The sequence below is a fragment of the Uloborus diversus genome, chromosome 10, assembly GCF_026930045.1.
Source record: "Uloborus diversus isolate 005 chromosome 10, Udiv.v.3.1, whole genome shotgun sequence".
Classification (NCBI taxonomy): domain Eukaryota; kingdom Metazoa; phylum Arthropoda; class Arachnida; order Araneae; family Uloboridae; genus Uloborus; species Uloborus diversus.
The window spans coordinates 95,954,159-95,969,447 of record NC_072740.1 but is presented as its reverse complement, the minus strand read 5'-3'; the positions used below and the strand labels follow the sequence as shown (position 1 = coordinate 95,969,447).

The 15,289-nt window shown below is 32.7% G+C and overlaps 1 protein-coding gene across 1 annotated transcript in view; it reads left to right on the top strand.

Moving 5' to 3' along the window:
• The window catches only part of LOC129231097 (uncharacterized), a 48,906-nt gene extending 34,817 nt beyond the window's left edge, over positions 1–14,089 (top strand). Inside the window, exons 8-9 of the mRNA XM_054865344.1 lie at positions 10,172–10,337; positions 13,898–14,089. Coding sequence (XP_054721319.1) covers positions 10,172–10,337; positions 13,898–14,089 — 358 coding nt within the window. The remainder of the gene's footprint in view (positions 1–10,171; positions 10,338–13,897) is intronic.
• Positions 14,090–15,289: the final 1,200 nt, after the last annotated feature.

Below are 15,289 nucleotides of genomic sequence, written 5' to 3'. Positions count from 1 at the left end.
TTTTTATTAATCCCAAATTAATCTCGTTAAAGCTTCACTCAAGCTCGTTGCTGATTTTTTTTTTTTTTTTTTTCATTTTATTTCGGTATTATGATAAACTACAAAACGGAAAAAATCCGATAAGCGAATTTATTTCCGCTAAAAAAGGCCACCACAAAAGGGATGCAATATGAATGACATTTTGTGAATGTTTATCACTATTTTCTCAGTGGTACATTCAATTTACAGTATACTGTATTGTTCACCTTCATATCTCTCGGTTACAAGCATTGTTTATCAATGAAGGCATCAGATCATTTGTTAGAACAGGGGTTCCCAAATTTTTCCAATTTGCGGTACCCTTTGAAGATTTACAGTTTTCTCACAGCATCCTATTCTAAAACTAGTATTTTATACACATTGCTCAATCCAATTGCAGGGGTGTGACATTTTTACTCATATACTTGCTCTTTTTTTCCTGAAATTTTTAACTTTGACTTTTAATTGATATGAAGCAGTGAGCAACAAAGGGATGTAAGTGGCAAAATTAAAAATGTGGAGATTACCATTACAAATGATAGGTGAACCTCTTGTTTGTCTTGGGACAAGAGATGGTACTAATAGCCCTAGTAGGTACTGCTGTACAGCATGAAGAAAAAAAAAATCAATGAAATCCTACCTAGGATGTTATCTTTAAACGCGTTTTACTCAAAATTTGAAAATGTCCACTTACATCCCTTCGTTTCTCACTGTCTCATATGTATTTGAAACTATTAATGTATCATAAGATGAGTAAAATTTGTTCTTGAAAAATTATGAATTTTACATTCTGCGTGTGTGACTGCATGGTCACGCCCGCAACATGTACAAGTCATTATACTTTTTCAACTACTACAAAACATTATAAAGTTGATGCTTCATCTTATGATACATAATGGTTCGTTATATTCGAATATATATCAATTAAAGCTGAAATTTGAATTTCCGGAAATAAAGTACGTACAAATACGCTCTTAAAAATGTCTCATATATGCAAAAAGATCGAGTTACATGTTGGTTACCGTGGATATTTCGCGGCATCCTATCTCTGCGGCACCCAGTTTGGGAACTCTTGCGTTTGAAAGAACATGAAACCTCCGGTACGTTCAGGACCGCTCCGAACATAAATTTTTAGGAAAGAGGAAATTCTCAATGGCCGAATGGAAGTCTAAATTTTACCAATGATTAAATACGAGTATGCACACATATGTAAATCTAATGAAAAGGGACAGTGGTGTCCTGGTGTCCACCAGGATGAAAGAAAGAAAAATCTAATGCTTATAATATAAATAGAAGCAAATATCGGAATTTTACTTTAGTTTTCAATTTAACACCAGCCAGTCATAGATGCATAAAATTGATTAAATAATGAAAAAACATTTTTTGAACACAAAACAGTAATTTTAATTTTCACTATAGAAGTTTAATTTTGAGTTTCAAGGGAGGGATCGGGACCCGGGGATCATGGCCGGATTAAGGATTCGGAGGCTCATAGGCATAATAGAAGTGATGGGGCCCCCTAGAGCCGGCGCGAAATCCAAGCGTCTAACTTTTTCACACACAAACGCGAACGCACGCTCATATATTTTTATTGTATACAGACAGAAAAAAAGTGTTCCCCCCTTTTTTATTGAGGAAAATATAACATTTTTTATCGTATTTTCCATTTTAATATTTCTCCGGGGCCCCCTCACAACCTCGGGGTCCTTAGGCTACTGCCTACTTTATCTATTTAGTAATCCGGTCATGCCGGGGACCAACCGCTTACCTACTTCACTGGCTCTGAACTCCTCATATTATTTTCTCTGCTGAAGCCTTCTTACATAAGCAAGCTCTATATTCATTTGTTTTCTAAGCTCATTCAACATTTTCGCACTCATATAGCATAATTCAATGGGAAAAAATAGTGATATGATTCAGCTATTTGCCCTTGAATACCGTAAATTCTTTGAAGAGTTGGACTGAGATTGTGACATGCTGTTGAAATGTAGCGCAGTAAATAGTCGCTTGACAGTTTCTGAAGATATTGGCTGCATCTTTCGACAGTTTTTTTAAAACTATTTTTATTGTTTCGGGAATATGTCAGTTCTCATTTCTCTATCTAACATTATATTCCATAAATTATAGAATTTTCAAATGTCAACTGGATTTAAACCACTCGATATATTAGTATTCCTGAGCTCATCTGAAGTCTTCTTACATGTCTAAGCTCAACTAAATGGGAAATAATTAAATGATGTAATCTAGCTGTTTGTCCTTGAAATGCCGTAAGGTCTTTGATAAAGTTGGCTGAGTTTGTGACAAGCTGCTGAAGTGTAACAAACAGCAATCTTGATACTTTATGAAGCTCTTGGGAAATGATACGAAAGGAGAATTGGATCATAAAACAGGTGCAGCAACTTTCTTTTAGCCGTGACTTTTTTCTTCTTTGCTTTCTTATGTAACACTGGCCTGCAAAACGAGGTGCACACTGCACAATTCTAGCGCGAAATTTGTTCTACGGAGAAAGTGTTAATTAGGTTGCCTCATCCATTTGCGCGCTTGAATACCAGACATACAAGTAATTTTATGCTTCTAAGATGAATTCACAAAATATTTTTCAAAATACGAGGTTTTACTCGATTTTTTTTTTCAAATATAGGGTAGACCAGGGCACGTTTACGCGGATTTGTTTCAATGAATTTTCAAAATTTTATGTTTTAACCCCTTTAGTCGGAATTATGAAATATTGGACCAAAAATGTTGATATTCGGTACACAGTGTACTATGGTAAAGGGTATCTTATAGACAAAATTTTGAGTTTGTAGGAGAAAAATTAAAAGAATTATGTCACGTCCAATATTCCAGACTTATATTTTTGAAATCAATATTTCATATACAAAAACGATAAAATACTGAACAAACTTCATTATAAAATGTTCTACAAACAATTATAAAACATAATATAAGCTTTTGAAACGATTAATTAAAAATTATATATTTTTAAAAAAATCAGGAATAAAACCTCGCTTTTCAGATGAAAATCCATGGTTAGAAAAATGAGCCACTCTCTATCTCTCAATCCTTATATGTCAGTGTTGTTAATCCCAAAACGAAAAATTATTTCACAGATTATAATAAGTAGAATGTAAAGAGCCAACTACAAAAAAATAAACTAATTAAATCAATTATTAAATGATTAGCAGCTGTTTAAAGTGTATGTGCGGTATACCGGACACCAGGTCTGAAGGGGTTAACTTAGGAAATTTTAGACATTGCGGTTTTATAAAGCAGTTAATGGAGTCAAAATCGGTATATTCAGTTGTTGCTCAGTTTGTGTTTTAACCGTTAAAAAGATATTTTTGAGTCCAAGTCGAATGCGTAAACTTGCCCCGGACACGGAGCACGTTTATTCATACTTATTTTGACAGCTAACGTGTTTCTGTTAGTTTTTTTTATCAGTGGCGGCTCTAGATTTTGCGGGGCTCTGGGCAAAGACTTTTTGTAAGGCTCTCAATTAAAAGTATTAGTCATTGTATTAGTTACAGGGATGTCCATCGCAAGAGTGATGCCGCCCCCCCCCCCCCCCGAACACGACCCTTCAAAAAAAGTGTGAAAATATCTCTAGAAACAGCCCCTGATTTCAATGACACAATTTTAGCCATTCCTCCCGTCAGGTGGGCACCAAAGTTAATTTATAAATAAAACAAGTCTATATTAAAATAATCTAATCCTAGTTATACCAAATTAAAATTAACAAAATATTTTTTCTCGATACATTTCCCACATACACTATATAACCAAAAGTATTGGGACACTTCAAAAATTCACATTTTTAAGGATTTCTCTAGAAACTACTGACTGATTGCTTTGTAACTTTTGTCACATAAAAGGTATGCTCCAGCCGTCATTTTCCAAAAAAAGTTATTTAACCCTTGCGTTTCGGGGATCAGTAACAAATTGAGCAAAACACATATGTTTTTTGATCATCATTCATCGTAAATAACTGAGAATAAGCTGTAAATTTCAGAAATTAGTTAGCTTATTATGTGCACTTTTATTACATACTTTCGGGACAATATCCCTGATATTCAAGAAGATATAAGCATTTCTTTCAAAACTATGAATTTTACTTGAAGGTTTTTGGCTCATGACACGCAAAGTTTTCCATCTAAGTTTACCAAACTTTCTGAAAACTTGACAGCATACAAAAGAAGTATAATACTAAAGTTAGAAATTAAAATGTTGAAAATGATAAAATATAGACATTTAAAGAAGTTAATTTTTCACTGCACATGCGCGAAAGATAGCAATTTATAACTTTCATAATCCAAGCCTCAACTACTAGATTCTCCAACTTATAATGAAATTCCAGTTCAATATCTTAAAAACTCAGAAAGTTATCAGTGATCTAATGAGCCGAATTTGAATAACTCTTGTTTAGACAACGAAACGTGAGGGATCGTTTGCAAATAACCTGTTTTTATCATGTATCGCCCTGAGCAATTGCAAGCAAATGTTGCAAACTTGCGAACGAACCCTAACGAGTCGTCACCTATGAAAGAGCTATTCGAATTCGGCTCATTAGATCGCTGATAACTTTCTGAATTTTTAAGATATTAAACTGGAATGTTATTATGAGTTGGAGAATCTAGTTGAGGCTTGGATTATGAAAGTTATACATTGCTATTTTTCGCGCGATGCGCAGTGAAAAACTAATTGCCTTAAACGTTCATATTTCATCAAATTTTCAACGTTTTAAATTCAAATTTTAGTATTATACTTCTCTTGTATGTTGTCAATATTTCTGAAAGTTTATTAAGTTTCGATGGAAAACTTTGCGTGTTATGGGCCAAAAACCTTCAAATAAAATTTGTAGTTTTGAAAGAAAGGCCAATTGATGCATGAATATCAGTGATATTTTCTTGTAAGTATGTAAAAATAGTTCTAAATATGACTGTAACTAATGTCTGAAATTTGCAGCTTTATTCCCAGTTATTTACGATGAGGAATGATCGAAAAACCGTTTGGTTTTCTTCAATTTGTTGCTGGTCCCCTAAATGCGTGAGTAAAGTAATTTTTATTGGAAAGTGACTGCGGAAACATGCCTTTTATGTGACAAAAGCTGCAGAACTATTAGTCTCTTATTTCTCGAGAAATCTATAAAAATATGATTTTTTGAAAGTGTTCCGATACTTTTAGTCATATAGTGTATATACATTTTAGGATTGACCTTGGGGGGGGGATGGGAATTTCAAGAGGGTGATTCCAAGGACCACTTTATATGCGATATAGAATATCCTCAGTATGAGGGTTCTGGAGGTTTCTCCGGAAAGGGGGAACTTTTGAAAAATAGATATAAAGTCCTGTGTTTTGAGGCCTTATAAAGCATAATTCGAACTAGAAAAATATTAGGAAAAAATTGGCAAACCAAAACTTTTTATAAGTTTTACTCTTTGCAAATTAAGAAAAAAAAAATTTTTTTTTTACTTTGATTCTACAAATCGCCGACATTGATCGACAGAGAGGGAAGAAAAGACATCGCATCGTCACTTGCTTACATCGGCCTCTATCTGCAACCTTATTGCGCTATCGATACATCGATATAAGAGAGAAGGATTTCACTCTTATATCGATAATCGCTTTCACTCTTATATCGATAGTCTCTTTCATTTTTATATCAATTCATCGATAGTTCGGAAACTTTGTATACATAATTTGATTTCATTGTACATGTACTGGCATCAAATTTTGAATACTCTTTAACTGCAAAAATAAATCATTGCTCTATGTTGTCAAGTAATCATTTCCTTAATGGCTTTTAAACCTATACCTTTACTAACTGTCGCTTTTCTCTTTCTGGTTATAAAACTAGGTAGATGAATTTCCATGGAACAACCCAGTACCGTAACTATTCATGTCGATTTATTTTGACAGACTCGTTTTTAATGCTGATGCTGTAAAGGATGCATAATAAAGGATTAAAAAAGCTTATTTATAGTGTAAGATCACGCGAACGAGAAAACTAGAGCATTCCGTTTCGTGATTAGTGAACATAAAGAGTTAGTACGATTTTAGCATTTATGGTTCTTCGAAACAAACTCTAAAGATTCAGGTGCTTTCCAGCATAAATGGGAAAATTCATATGAAACTAGTCGTCAAGAATTAGGTGCTGTTGGCTGGATAACTGAAATATCAGCTTTTTAATTTATTTCCTTGTGTTTTCTCTTCTGCAAGTCTTACTTATTCTAAATTTATTCACTTGTTCATGCCTAGGATCTACCTATTTAAAGCAATAATTTTTGAGCTTCCATACTTTTCCGATTTGGGAAATATGTTAAACATCGTCTTTTGAAATTTTCTTGTTTTCTATCACTCCTACTGTATTATCAAATTCAGATGTAGATCGATTTTCCCTTTTTTTCGAACTTTGTGATGACGAATTTAGAACATTCCGAAATGAATTAAATGTTTTAAAAGAATTTCCATCCTTTCTTGGAGAACTCTAAGATTGTTACAAATAACTTTTCCAACGAAAAAATAAAATGTTTATTTATCGTTTGTAATTTGTTGTTAACATCAAAAGTTATGAAAAGTGGGCGTGGCTAACTTTGATGCTTGATGAACAATTCTCCATTAAATTGAACTTTTAAGTCCTTTTGTGATTGCTCTAAAAATATTGTTAAAATAGTTTGTTAGCGTAGTTTCATAAGATTACAGATTTTATTTGAAGCGAAATTACTGCAAACTTTAATTTCTTGGTTGTTAAACATAGCAAATAATAATATTAAAAGGAGAGTGGCAAAATAGATTATTGAACCACTTTGCTTCAATGGGCATAACATTTATTTCGTATGATTACATGTTCTAAGCCATTTATGTCGGCAAAAATTATGATAAAAGTACCACATATAATATATAAGGTCATGCATTTGGATATTATATGTGGGATATAAACCACATATAATATCCAAGACCACACAATATACAAGGTCATGCGGAGTCTTTCCGTACCCGCTTTTAAATTGCGGTAATCAGGTTAATTTTATAATAAACAACAAGATGTAATCTCTATCTATGAAAAAAGACTGCTCCAGAAAATATATGATGCATTTATCAGTTTTACTCGTAATGGCTATCCACTTCTTCCGCATTAAAAAATCACCTTTCCATTTATGTAAATTCGATGTCATATGATTTTTGTAGTTTGAACAGTGTTAATAAATGAAAATGTACCTCGATGTTTGTAGAATGTATACTACAAACGGATTTAAAATAATTTTTAGGGTTGGCTATTTTTGCCTATGTACTGTATAATTTTTTTTTCGAAATTGAAACTGTCTAGAGGCAAATATTGTATCAGTTTTGAAAAAGTTGATAAATAAATACAATGCAGGTGGCCACTTCTATGATGTACAGGTGTCCACCTGACTTAATACCTAAGATACCGGGGATGTTGATCAACTTTGGTAGTGCCTTGAAACTAACTCTGAAAAGATTTTCAATGACCCTAAAATGACTTAGCAATAGTCAGCAATAACTGTATCATTGTGTGAGATTGTATGTATTTTTATTTATTCATTTATTTTTTTAGTTTAATATTTTTCTCAGTATCGAACAAAATATTTTCACTCTTTATTGCTTGTTACGATGCTAATAGTCAAGCTGATATTGGTCTTCACTGTCTGGATGACAGTAATTGAAAAAAAAAATCAAGAAGTTCCTGGAAAAGTCTAGGCAGCTAGTGTGCCTATTTTCTGCCAGTAACATATCTGGCAAAGCAACACAGAAAAGTTTCCCGCTAAAAGTCAGTTACTTACCTAAAACTTTCCTGGATAATTCAGAAACCTTCCCAATAAAAGCCAGTCACGTTATTGGAACAAATCAGAAGCTTTCCAAGAAAATTTAGAAATTGTTCATAGTAATCGATTGCCACCTTCCTAAAATATCAAGAAGGTTCCTAAAGCATTTTATAGATGGTGCAAAGACTCGACTGCAAGCAAATACCGAATAGCTAGCTTATTTGCGTGCACTTCATGCAAAGCTGCAGTATCCAGAGACTGCATTTGGTCCTCGTTCGGGGCTTAGTCAATTTGGAAGAGCAGGAATAGAATTGTAGGCGAAACACCCTATGAAGAAGATGACCATATCTTCATACTGGTAGCTTAAAATATTTTTCGAAACAGTGAGAGGCATGCAATCATGCATATTTTAGCAATTCAGAAAACAGAATGTTTTTTGCAAAGCCTGTTTTTCACAGTAAACTGTTGGAAACCTGTGAAATCTTGTAACGTTACCGGGAAATAATAGGTTACGTTTCAGACTTTCTTAGTATTATACAACTCAAATTCAAAATAATAGAATATCAGAACTGTTTGAACAAAACTTGTCCCTGAGTCGAAAAAAATGAAATGATGCAAATTGAAAAGAGTAAAACTCGTTACTCATGAATGGGTAAAACGATTTAAGCAACTTTTCAGATACTATTTTAACAACTGATGGATCATTAACACATTGGAAAATTAGATAGATTTTTTATATGGGTCAAAAAATTAGAATAATCTATTCATTCAATGTGAATTTTAAAAAGTAGCGAAAATATTTGTATGCCTGTTAACCGATAGTTTGTCACAAGTATGGAGCGTGGTGCCCGGTAAATGTTACGCTCTTTTAAAAGCCCCCCCCCCCCTTTTTTCTTGCTCAAAATGGGTCGTCAAGGCGAAAAATAGGAAGAAAAACGAAGTTACATATTGTATCAATTCTTAAAGTTAGAAAAAACTATCCAACTCAATTCAAATGAACGTTTTACAATCTATGGTATGTAAGATTTTAAAGGAATATAGAAGTATCCTGACCAACTAAAAAGTAGCCCAAGTAAACGAGGCAGAAAAATTGTAACACCAGGCAGAGATGAACCCAAATTAAAGTAAATCGTCCAAAATAATCGTTGAAAAATGCTTCTTACGTCCATAAATGTTGGAAAGAATTTCTAGTTATCTTGTCCACGCCAACTACACTTGGGTGGTTGCATAAACTGCAATTTTAATTGCGGATCTACGAAGTAAGATCAAAGATAAACATGAAGTAGAAACGTACACGACTCTTCTGGAGCAAAGAGAAGCTCATACAGGGGCAACAAGGTTGGAAAAGTATTATATTCACTAATGAATATTTTTTTGAAATATTTATGAAGAAAAAGAGGTGTTCGGGTGTGACATTTAAAAAGAAAAGCGTATGAGAAATCTTGCGTAAGCCATTCTCTTTTTTGGCTTGTGGGTGCATGAGGGCTGCTGGAATTGAAAAATCATGTATATCTTAAAAAAAAAAAAACAGTGCGCGACTTCCGCTATTTATCAATCACACTGCATCACTGATACTTCATCTGAGGCACAGCAGTTACACATTTAGTGACACATATTATTTTTCAGCAAGATTCTACTCCGTGTCATGTCTCTAATAAATCGACTCATGGATTTTAAACAGAAAGAGGAATTTCGGTACTAAACTGGTCAAGCAACCCTGCCAATCTTAATACGATTAAGAATTTGTGGTACCGTCAAATCTAAAGAAAGCGGTTCAAGACCTGGTGCCCGCCAACAAAATTAAGCTCGTTGCCGCATTGAACAGGGTATGGAAACAGTGTCAGAAACGATTAATGTAAACAAGTGGTAGAATCCGTGTGTGAAAGGATTAAAGCATTGAATCCAGCAAAAAACGACGCATTTTAGTATTAATATTGTTTTTTTTTTTTTTTTTTTTTTGAAAGTGCTTTTCCTCCCTTTAATTTGAATATTCTAATTTTTTGACTCAATGTAAACCTTTATAACTATAAACTTTTGGATTATTCTGTCTAAGATTATTTTTAACTGTGTATATTTGAAATGAAATGCACACTTTAAGGTCTAAGAAAAGTGGCACGACCATTTAAATACCTAATTTGCAATTATATTTGGTTAGAATAGACTTTTCCCCCCAAAAGTGAGAAGCATTCTATTATTTTGAATTTGGGTTGTATTAGGACTGCAACTTTTATTTCTTTGTTATTATGTTGTTTTTAATATGTTCCCCTCTTTGGCGTATAATTTTTAAAAAATGGAATTGAATAATTCAATTGAACTATGCCAGTTATTTTGTTGAGATCTATGTTTACTATAAACATCCTTTTCTATTTTAGAATATGGTTCCTAGTATTTTCACTCACTATTGCACTAAACTGCACAGTCACGGTGTTCTTTGCAGCAGCGTGTATATGGGAAGATGGATGGCAATATGCGTACATAATAGGACTGTTGGAAGCAATAGTGTTCTGTGGTGTCGGCTGGGTACTTTCGGGTAGCACAGTAAGTAGATTTTTATTTCTGAAAATAAGCATTGCTGCTAATTTTTAAATTTCAGCACGTGCTAAATTGAAGTGCTGCTGTATCTATTAAAAAACAAAAACGCTTGAGAAGTAACGATCCTTTGAAAAAGAGGTTATTTTTTTACCTACGTATTTGACGCACATTTCATTTTTCTGTGTAGCTGTATATTTCACAGAAGTTTGATTTGTGCAAATACCATTCGTGTTAGCAAACACTATTTTCTGCGTAGTCATTCAAAAAAAAACCAGCATCATATTTTCTCTATTTCAAACTGCCCCACGCCTAATTGAACAATACTGTTTCATCTTTTGGCATAAAACCAAAGAAAAACTACTAAAGAGAATTGCGTAATTATCCAAAAGTAAGAAATTAAAATTATTTAAATCGTGTCAAACGAATTATTAACCTGGCTCAAAGATAGCCTTACGCTCTGGGTAACTTTAGCGAGAAATGCGATGAGAGAAAAAAAAAAAGAGTATTGTAGTTGTGGAACTTAAAATCAGAAATATATACAGTCGACTCCCGCTACAACGCGATCCGACTTCCCCGAAATGGCTACAACGCGAGTTTTTCAGTAGCAACGAATTTTAGAGCTAAAGCGAATTTCTCGCTCTCAACACGAAAACATTTGGAAAGGAATGGTGATGCTAAGTTTCGGCTTTGTTATTGATTACTAATCATTGACTTCGCGAATGTACTTTTATCCTTTCAGCATCATTAACTGCGCAAGTTTCCACACACCGCACTATACACATAGTTTTATTAGTGTGTATATCACCGCTCCTCATATTTTTGATTTATTTATTCTAAATATGAAAAGTGATGAAATATTGTAGCACCTAGGCACGCTGTTTCGTCTAAAGTTTGAAGATGGAAGCAAAAAGCGAAAGTATGCGGCAATTTAAGAAAATATAAAGATTTTTGATACGCACAAACCTTACTTTTAATATGAAACTCGCAGAATAGCGTTTAAGCAAAATGCAAACAATCTGAAATTGGAGTCAGCTCTTGTATTGTATATTCTAGGGACCCTAAAAAAAGAGATGATGTTACCATAGGTGTAAATATTATTAAAGTAAATGCAAAGCTGCTGCATTTAAAATTATATTAGAATAACGATCAGATTGCGCAGCATAAATCATCATCTTCAATTTGTAAGTTATAAATGTATCTTATTGTATCTCATGTATAATATTCTTACAGTGCAGTCTTTTATTATTACTACATACTGTACGTACCGTACTATTTTATTTTTATGTCTCTCTTTCCCATTGATCATTGATTTTGTGCATCGTAACAGTATTTTATGTTGAAATGCAGCTTTTTTAAAAAATACGGGAAAAATTCAGCTCTTTATGTAAGAAACGGTAATATATAGTTAAAAAATGGTCTAAAATAGTTTAACAGGTGTTAAAAAATGTCTAAAATGATTGGGTATGTTAATAAAAAAACATATGTACAACACTTTTCCACAACGCGAAATTTCGACTTACGCGAGAAGTCTTGGAACGCATCCCTCGCGTAAGTCGGGATCCGACTGTAGTTCATAAACACATTCAAAAAATCGCCATTATTGTTGTGTAGAATTTTTGTATATGAGTAAAATTTTGTTAAGTTTCTTAAACCAAACCGATAAATACTTTTCTTACATACTTCAAAACTTAATTACTTTGTCAGTATATTTGTTTATTTAGCTTAAGTTAGCAGGAAAATTTATTTTTCTGTAAAACATCCTTTCTACAAATTACTTTCCAAATTCAAAAAGGGATGAAATTTCGGTGTAATTACTTCACGCATATTGATGTTCCGAAGTAAAACTTAGATAAAAATAGAGGGCAGGAAACTTCTAAATCCATTTCTTTCTTTATTCTACCCTGGGCAGGTTATCTACAAATTTTTCGGTTTTATTTATTTATTTATATTTACCCATTTATTTATTTGTTTATATTAGTTATTCATTTATTTATTTATTTATTTATATTTATTTATATTTATTCACTTATTTATATTCATTCATTCATTCATTTTTATGGATTTATTTATTCATTTATTTTTATTAGTTAATTTATTTATTTATGCATTTTTTCCTTCTCTCTTATGTTCTAACGTACAAACATGCTTATTTAGTTTTCGCTGAAAATGAAGCATGAAATGAACTTAAGATTTCAATATTTTACTAATGTTTGTAGGAAATCAAAAACACGCTTCTTCAAAATCTCGAAAACTCATTTTTGTAGATACCGCTCTCTGCCTGCTCAAAAAGAGTACTCCTCTATGCTAGCATTTATTATTATTATCATTATTATTTAACTTTTATTTTTGCGAGACAACAATGACATGAGAAACATTTTAGTCATAAATTGCTTAATAATGTTGTAAAGTTGGCATGCACATGGGACTGAATGCTGATGACCTTTCATTCACAGCTTTGAGTCCTACTTTCATAATGATACATCACGGCGGTCATTTCAGCATAATGAACTTGTGTGTAGATGTAAAAGAGCACATCAAATGAGTTATGATCATTAGTTCATTCACCATAATAAGGGATAAACAACGACGAATGGATTTTTTTCGTCGGGGGGAAAAAGGAATGCTTTTTTTTTCTTTGCGGGGTTTTTCTTTTTTGTGAACACACACGTGTGTGATCAACATTCTGCTATAGAATTAACTTTCGGTCATACCATATTTTTTACGAACATAAATGTTTAATGGAAAATGGTGTACAGTTTATTCCCAGTTGTGTCCAATTATTTTCAAAACGCATGAAGTTCTCAAAGAAATGAAAGAGCTAAAAAAAAAGCATAATTGCAAATATGTATGTGTGCAAATATGTTTACAAAATGTTTATTTTTACCTTCCATTATTTTACATGAGAAAGAACCAAAACTTTACGATGAAGAACGATACATCGGAATCTTCTTCGTAAAAAATGAGTAGTAACTTAGTAAAAATAAATATATATATATTTATAAATCTATTTTATAATGATTGCAATGATTATTATTGACAGCAATCATTTAACTTTCTTGGCATCGTACTATTATTTTAATAATTCCACATAGCTACTGAATGTTTTTTGATTCAAATAGACTACACCCACTGTCTTCTAGGATCTTATGTTAGGTGTTCATTACTTCAGATTCTGTACGTAACTTACAATGCTACTATTAACAAAGCATTTTGTTACCATCGGTATATGCTTGCAAGAAACGACGACCATTACCATAATCCGTTTAGTTGTAGATTTCTCGAAAACATCAAAAAGTTCTTCACTCTACCGTAGTATTATTAGTATATCTGCATATTGGTGACACTTAACCTCTTCATGTATTGCCCGCTTTTGGAAACCTTATGCTACTAAGTTAAATGTGATTAGTAGTCTGGTGAGTCATATTATATAAAAATCAATTATTGCCTAGTTTCACATTATTATTTATTAGTAATTTTAATAAATCCCCTTAACTATTGACTGTTGGGATGGGGTATGTTATAATCACCGTCTTCAAGGGTCTAATTTTAGATATTCATTATTCCAGGTTCTGTACGCAGCTTACAATCTTACGATGAACGAGGCGTTTAATTACCATCGTTATCGATACTTGAAAGATAGCGACGGCCATTACCACAATCCGTTTAATCGTGGATTTCTTGAGAACATCAAAGAGTTCTTTCATTGTACCCGAGTATGGGACGTGCATGATGTCATCAAAGTGGAAGAGACTGTATAAGCTGAGATATTTGCAATTAAGTCAACGGGCGTTGTTAAAGAGCATTTAGTATTATGTTAACACATTGTATATTAGTTGAATGGTGTTTTTAGTAGTACAGTAGTAATATATGTTAACAGGGTCGTAAGGATATTAAACACCTTGAAGTGGGCAGTTAAATTGCAAATCATTTTGCTAGAATCATAGTTTATACATTTGCGAGAAGTCAAAGTATTCTTTATAGTAAAAAATTTAGAAAATAAGATGTTGTCGAATAGAAATTTTCCATAGTCAAATGAGTAGCATATACTGAATGGATAAAATCTAAAGATCGATAGCCGTCAGGCTGAAACATTCAATATTGGCCTGGCACTCAAATGTGAGTAATAAAATTGACAACTTTACAAAACAATTGTTTATTGTAAAATTCTGTTAATGTTCATGTTTTTGTCATATCAAGGCGTCTTAAAAATGATTGTATTAATCATTATATTATCCTTACGATTCTGAGGATATTATTTGTTTGTTCAAGCTTAACCTATTATGTACCAAAATCTTCAACAGAATAAGAAAAATATGTGGTACCTAAAAGGTTAAAAGCGTAAAAGGGCATACGAATAAATAAAACATGTCTTTTGGTACAAAATGACTCTCGAAGTCTAATCAAAGATCAAACTGGAAAGTTCAAATATTTGAACATGCTCATTTGAGGGACCACACATACTACATACACTTTTGTACCTTATGACAACTGTAACGCTTGAGACGTTTCTCAATGGTGAAGTGTGAATATGGTTCATATAACTGTACTGTGCTCAAACACAAAGCTTTTTAAGGGAAAATTACTTGTGGTGATAAATTTTTCAATCAAATTGTTACATGCGGGTAACGCTTCATCTGTTATCCTATCATTCAGAGCACGAACCACGTATAGAAAATCGAACTTGAGATAGTATTTTAATATAATTCTTGATATCACTGCTTACCACACAGTTTGGTTATTGTTGATTGATGTTTTATTCACTATTAATCTATTCTTTTATGGTATTATTAAGGAATATGGAACAAAATTTGTCTTATTCATATATATGCAAAAGCTAATTAAGCTAGATGCAAGTGATTCTTGCACTGAACGGATTTAAATAATGCCGTTTTGCTTTAAAACTGTCGAAGCGCTTCTGCATAAAGGGCATTTAATAAGTAAACTGGTAATGCAATTCA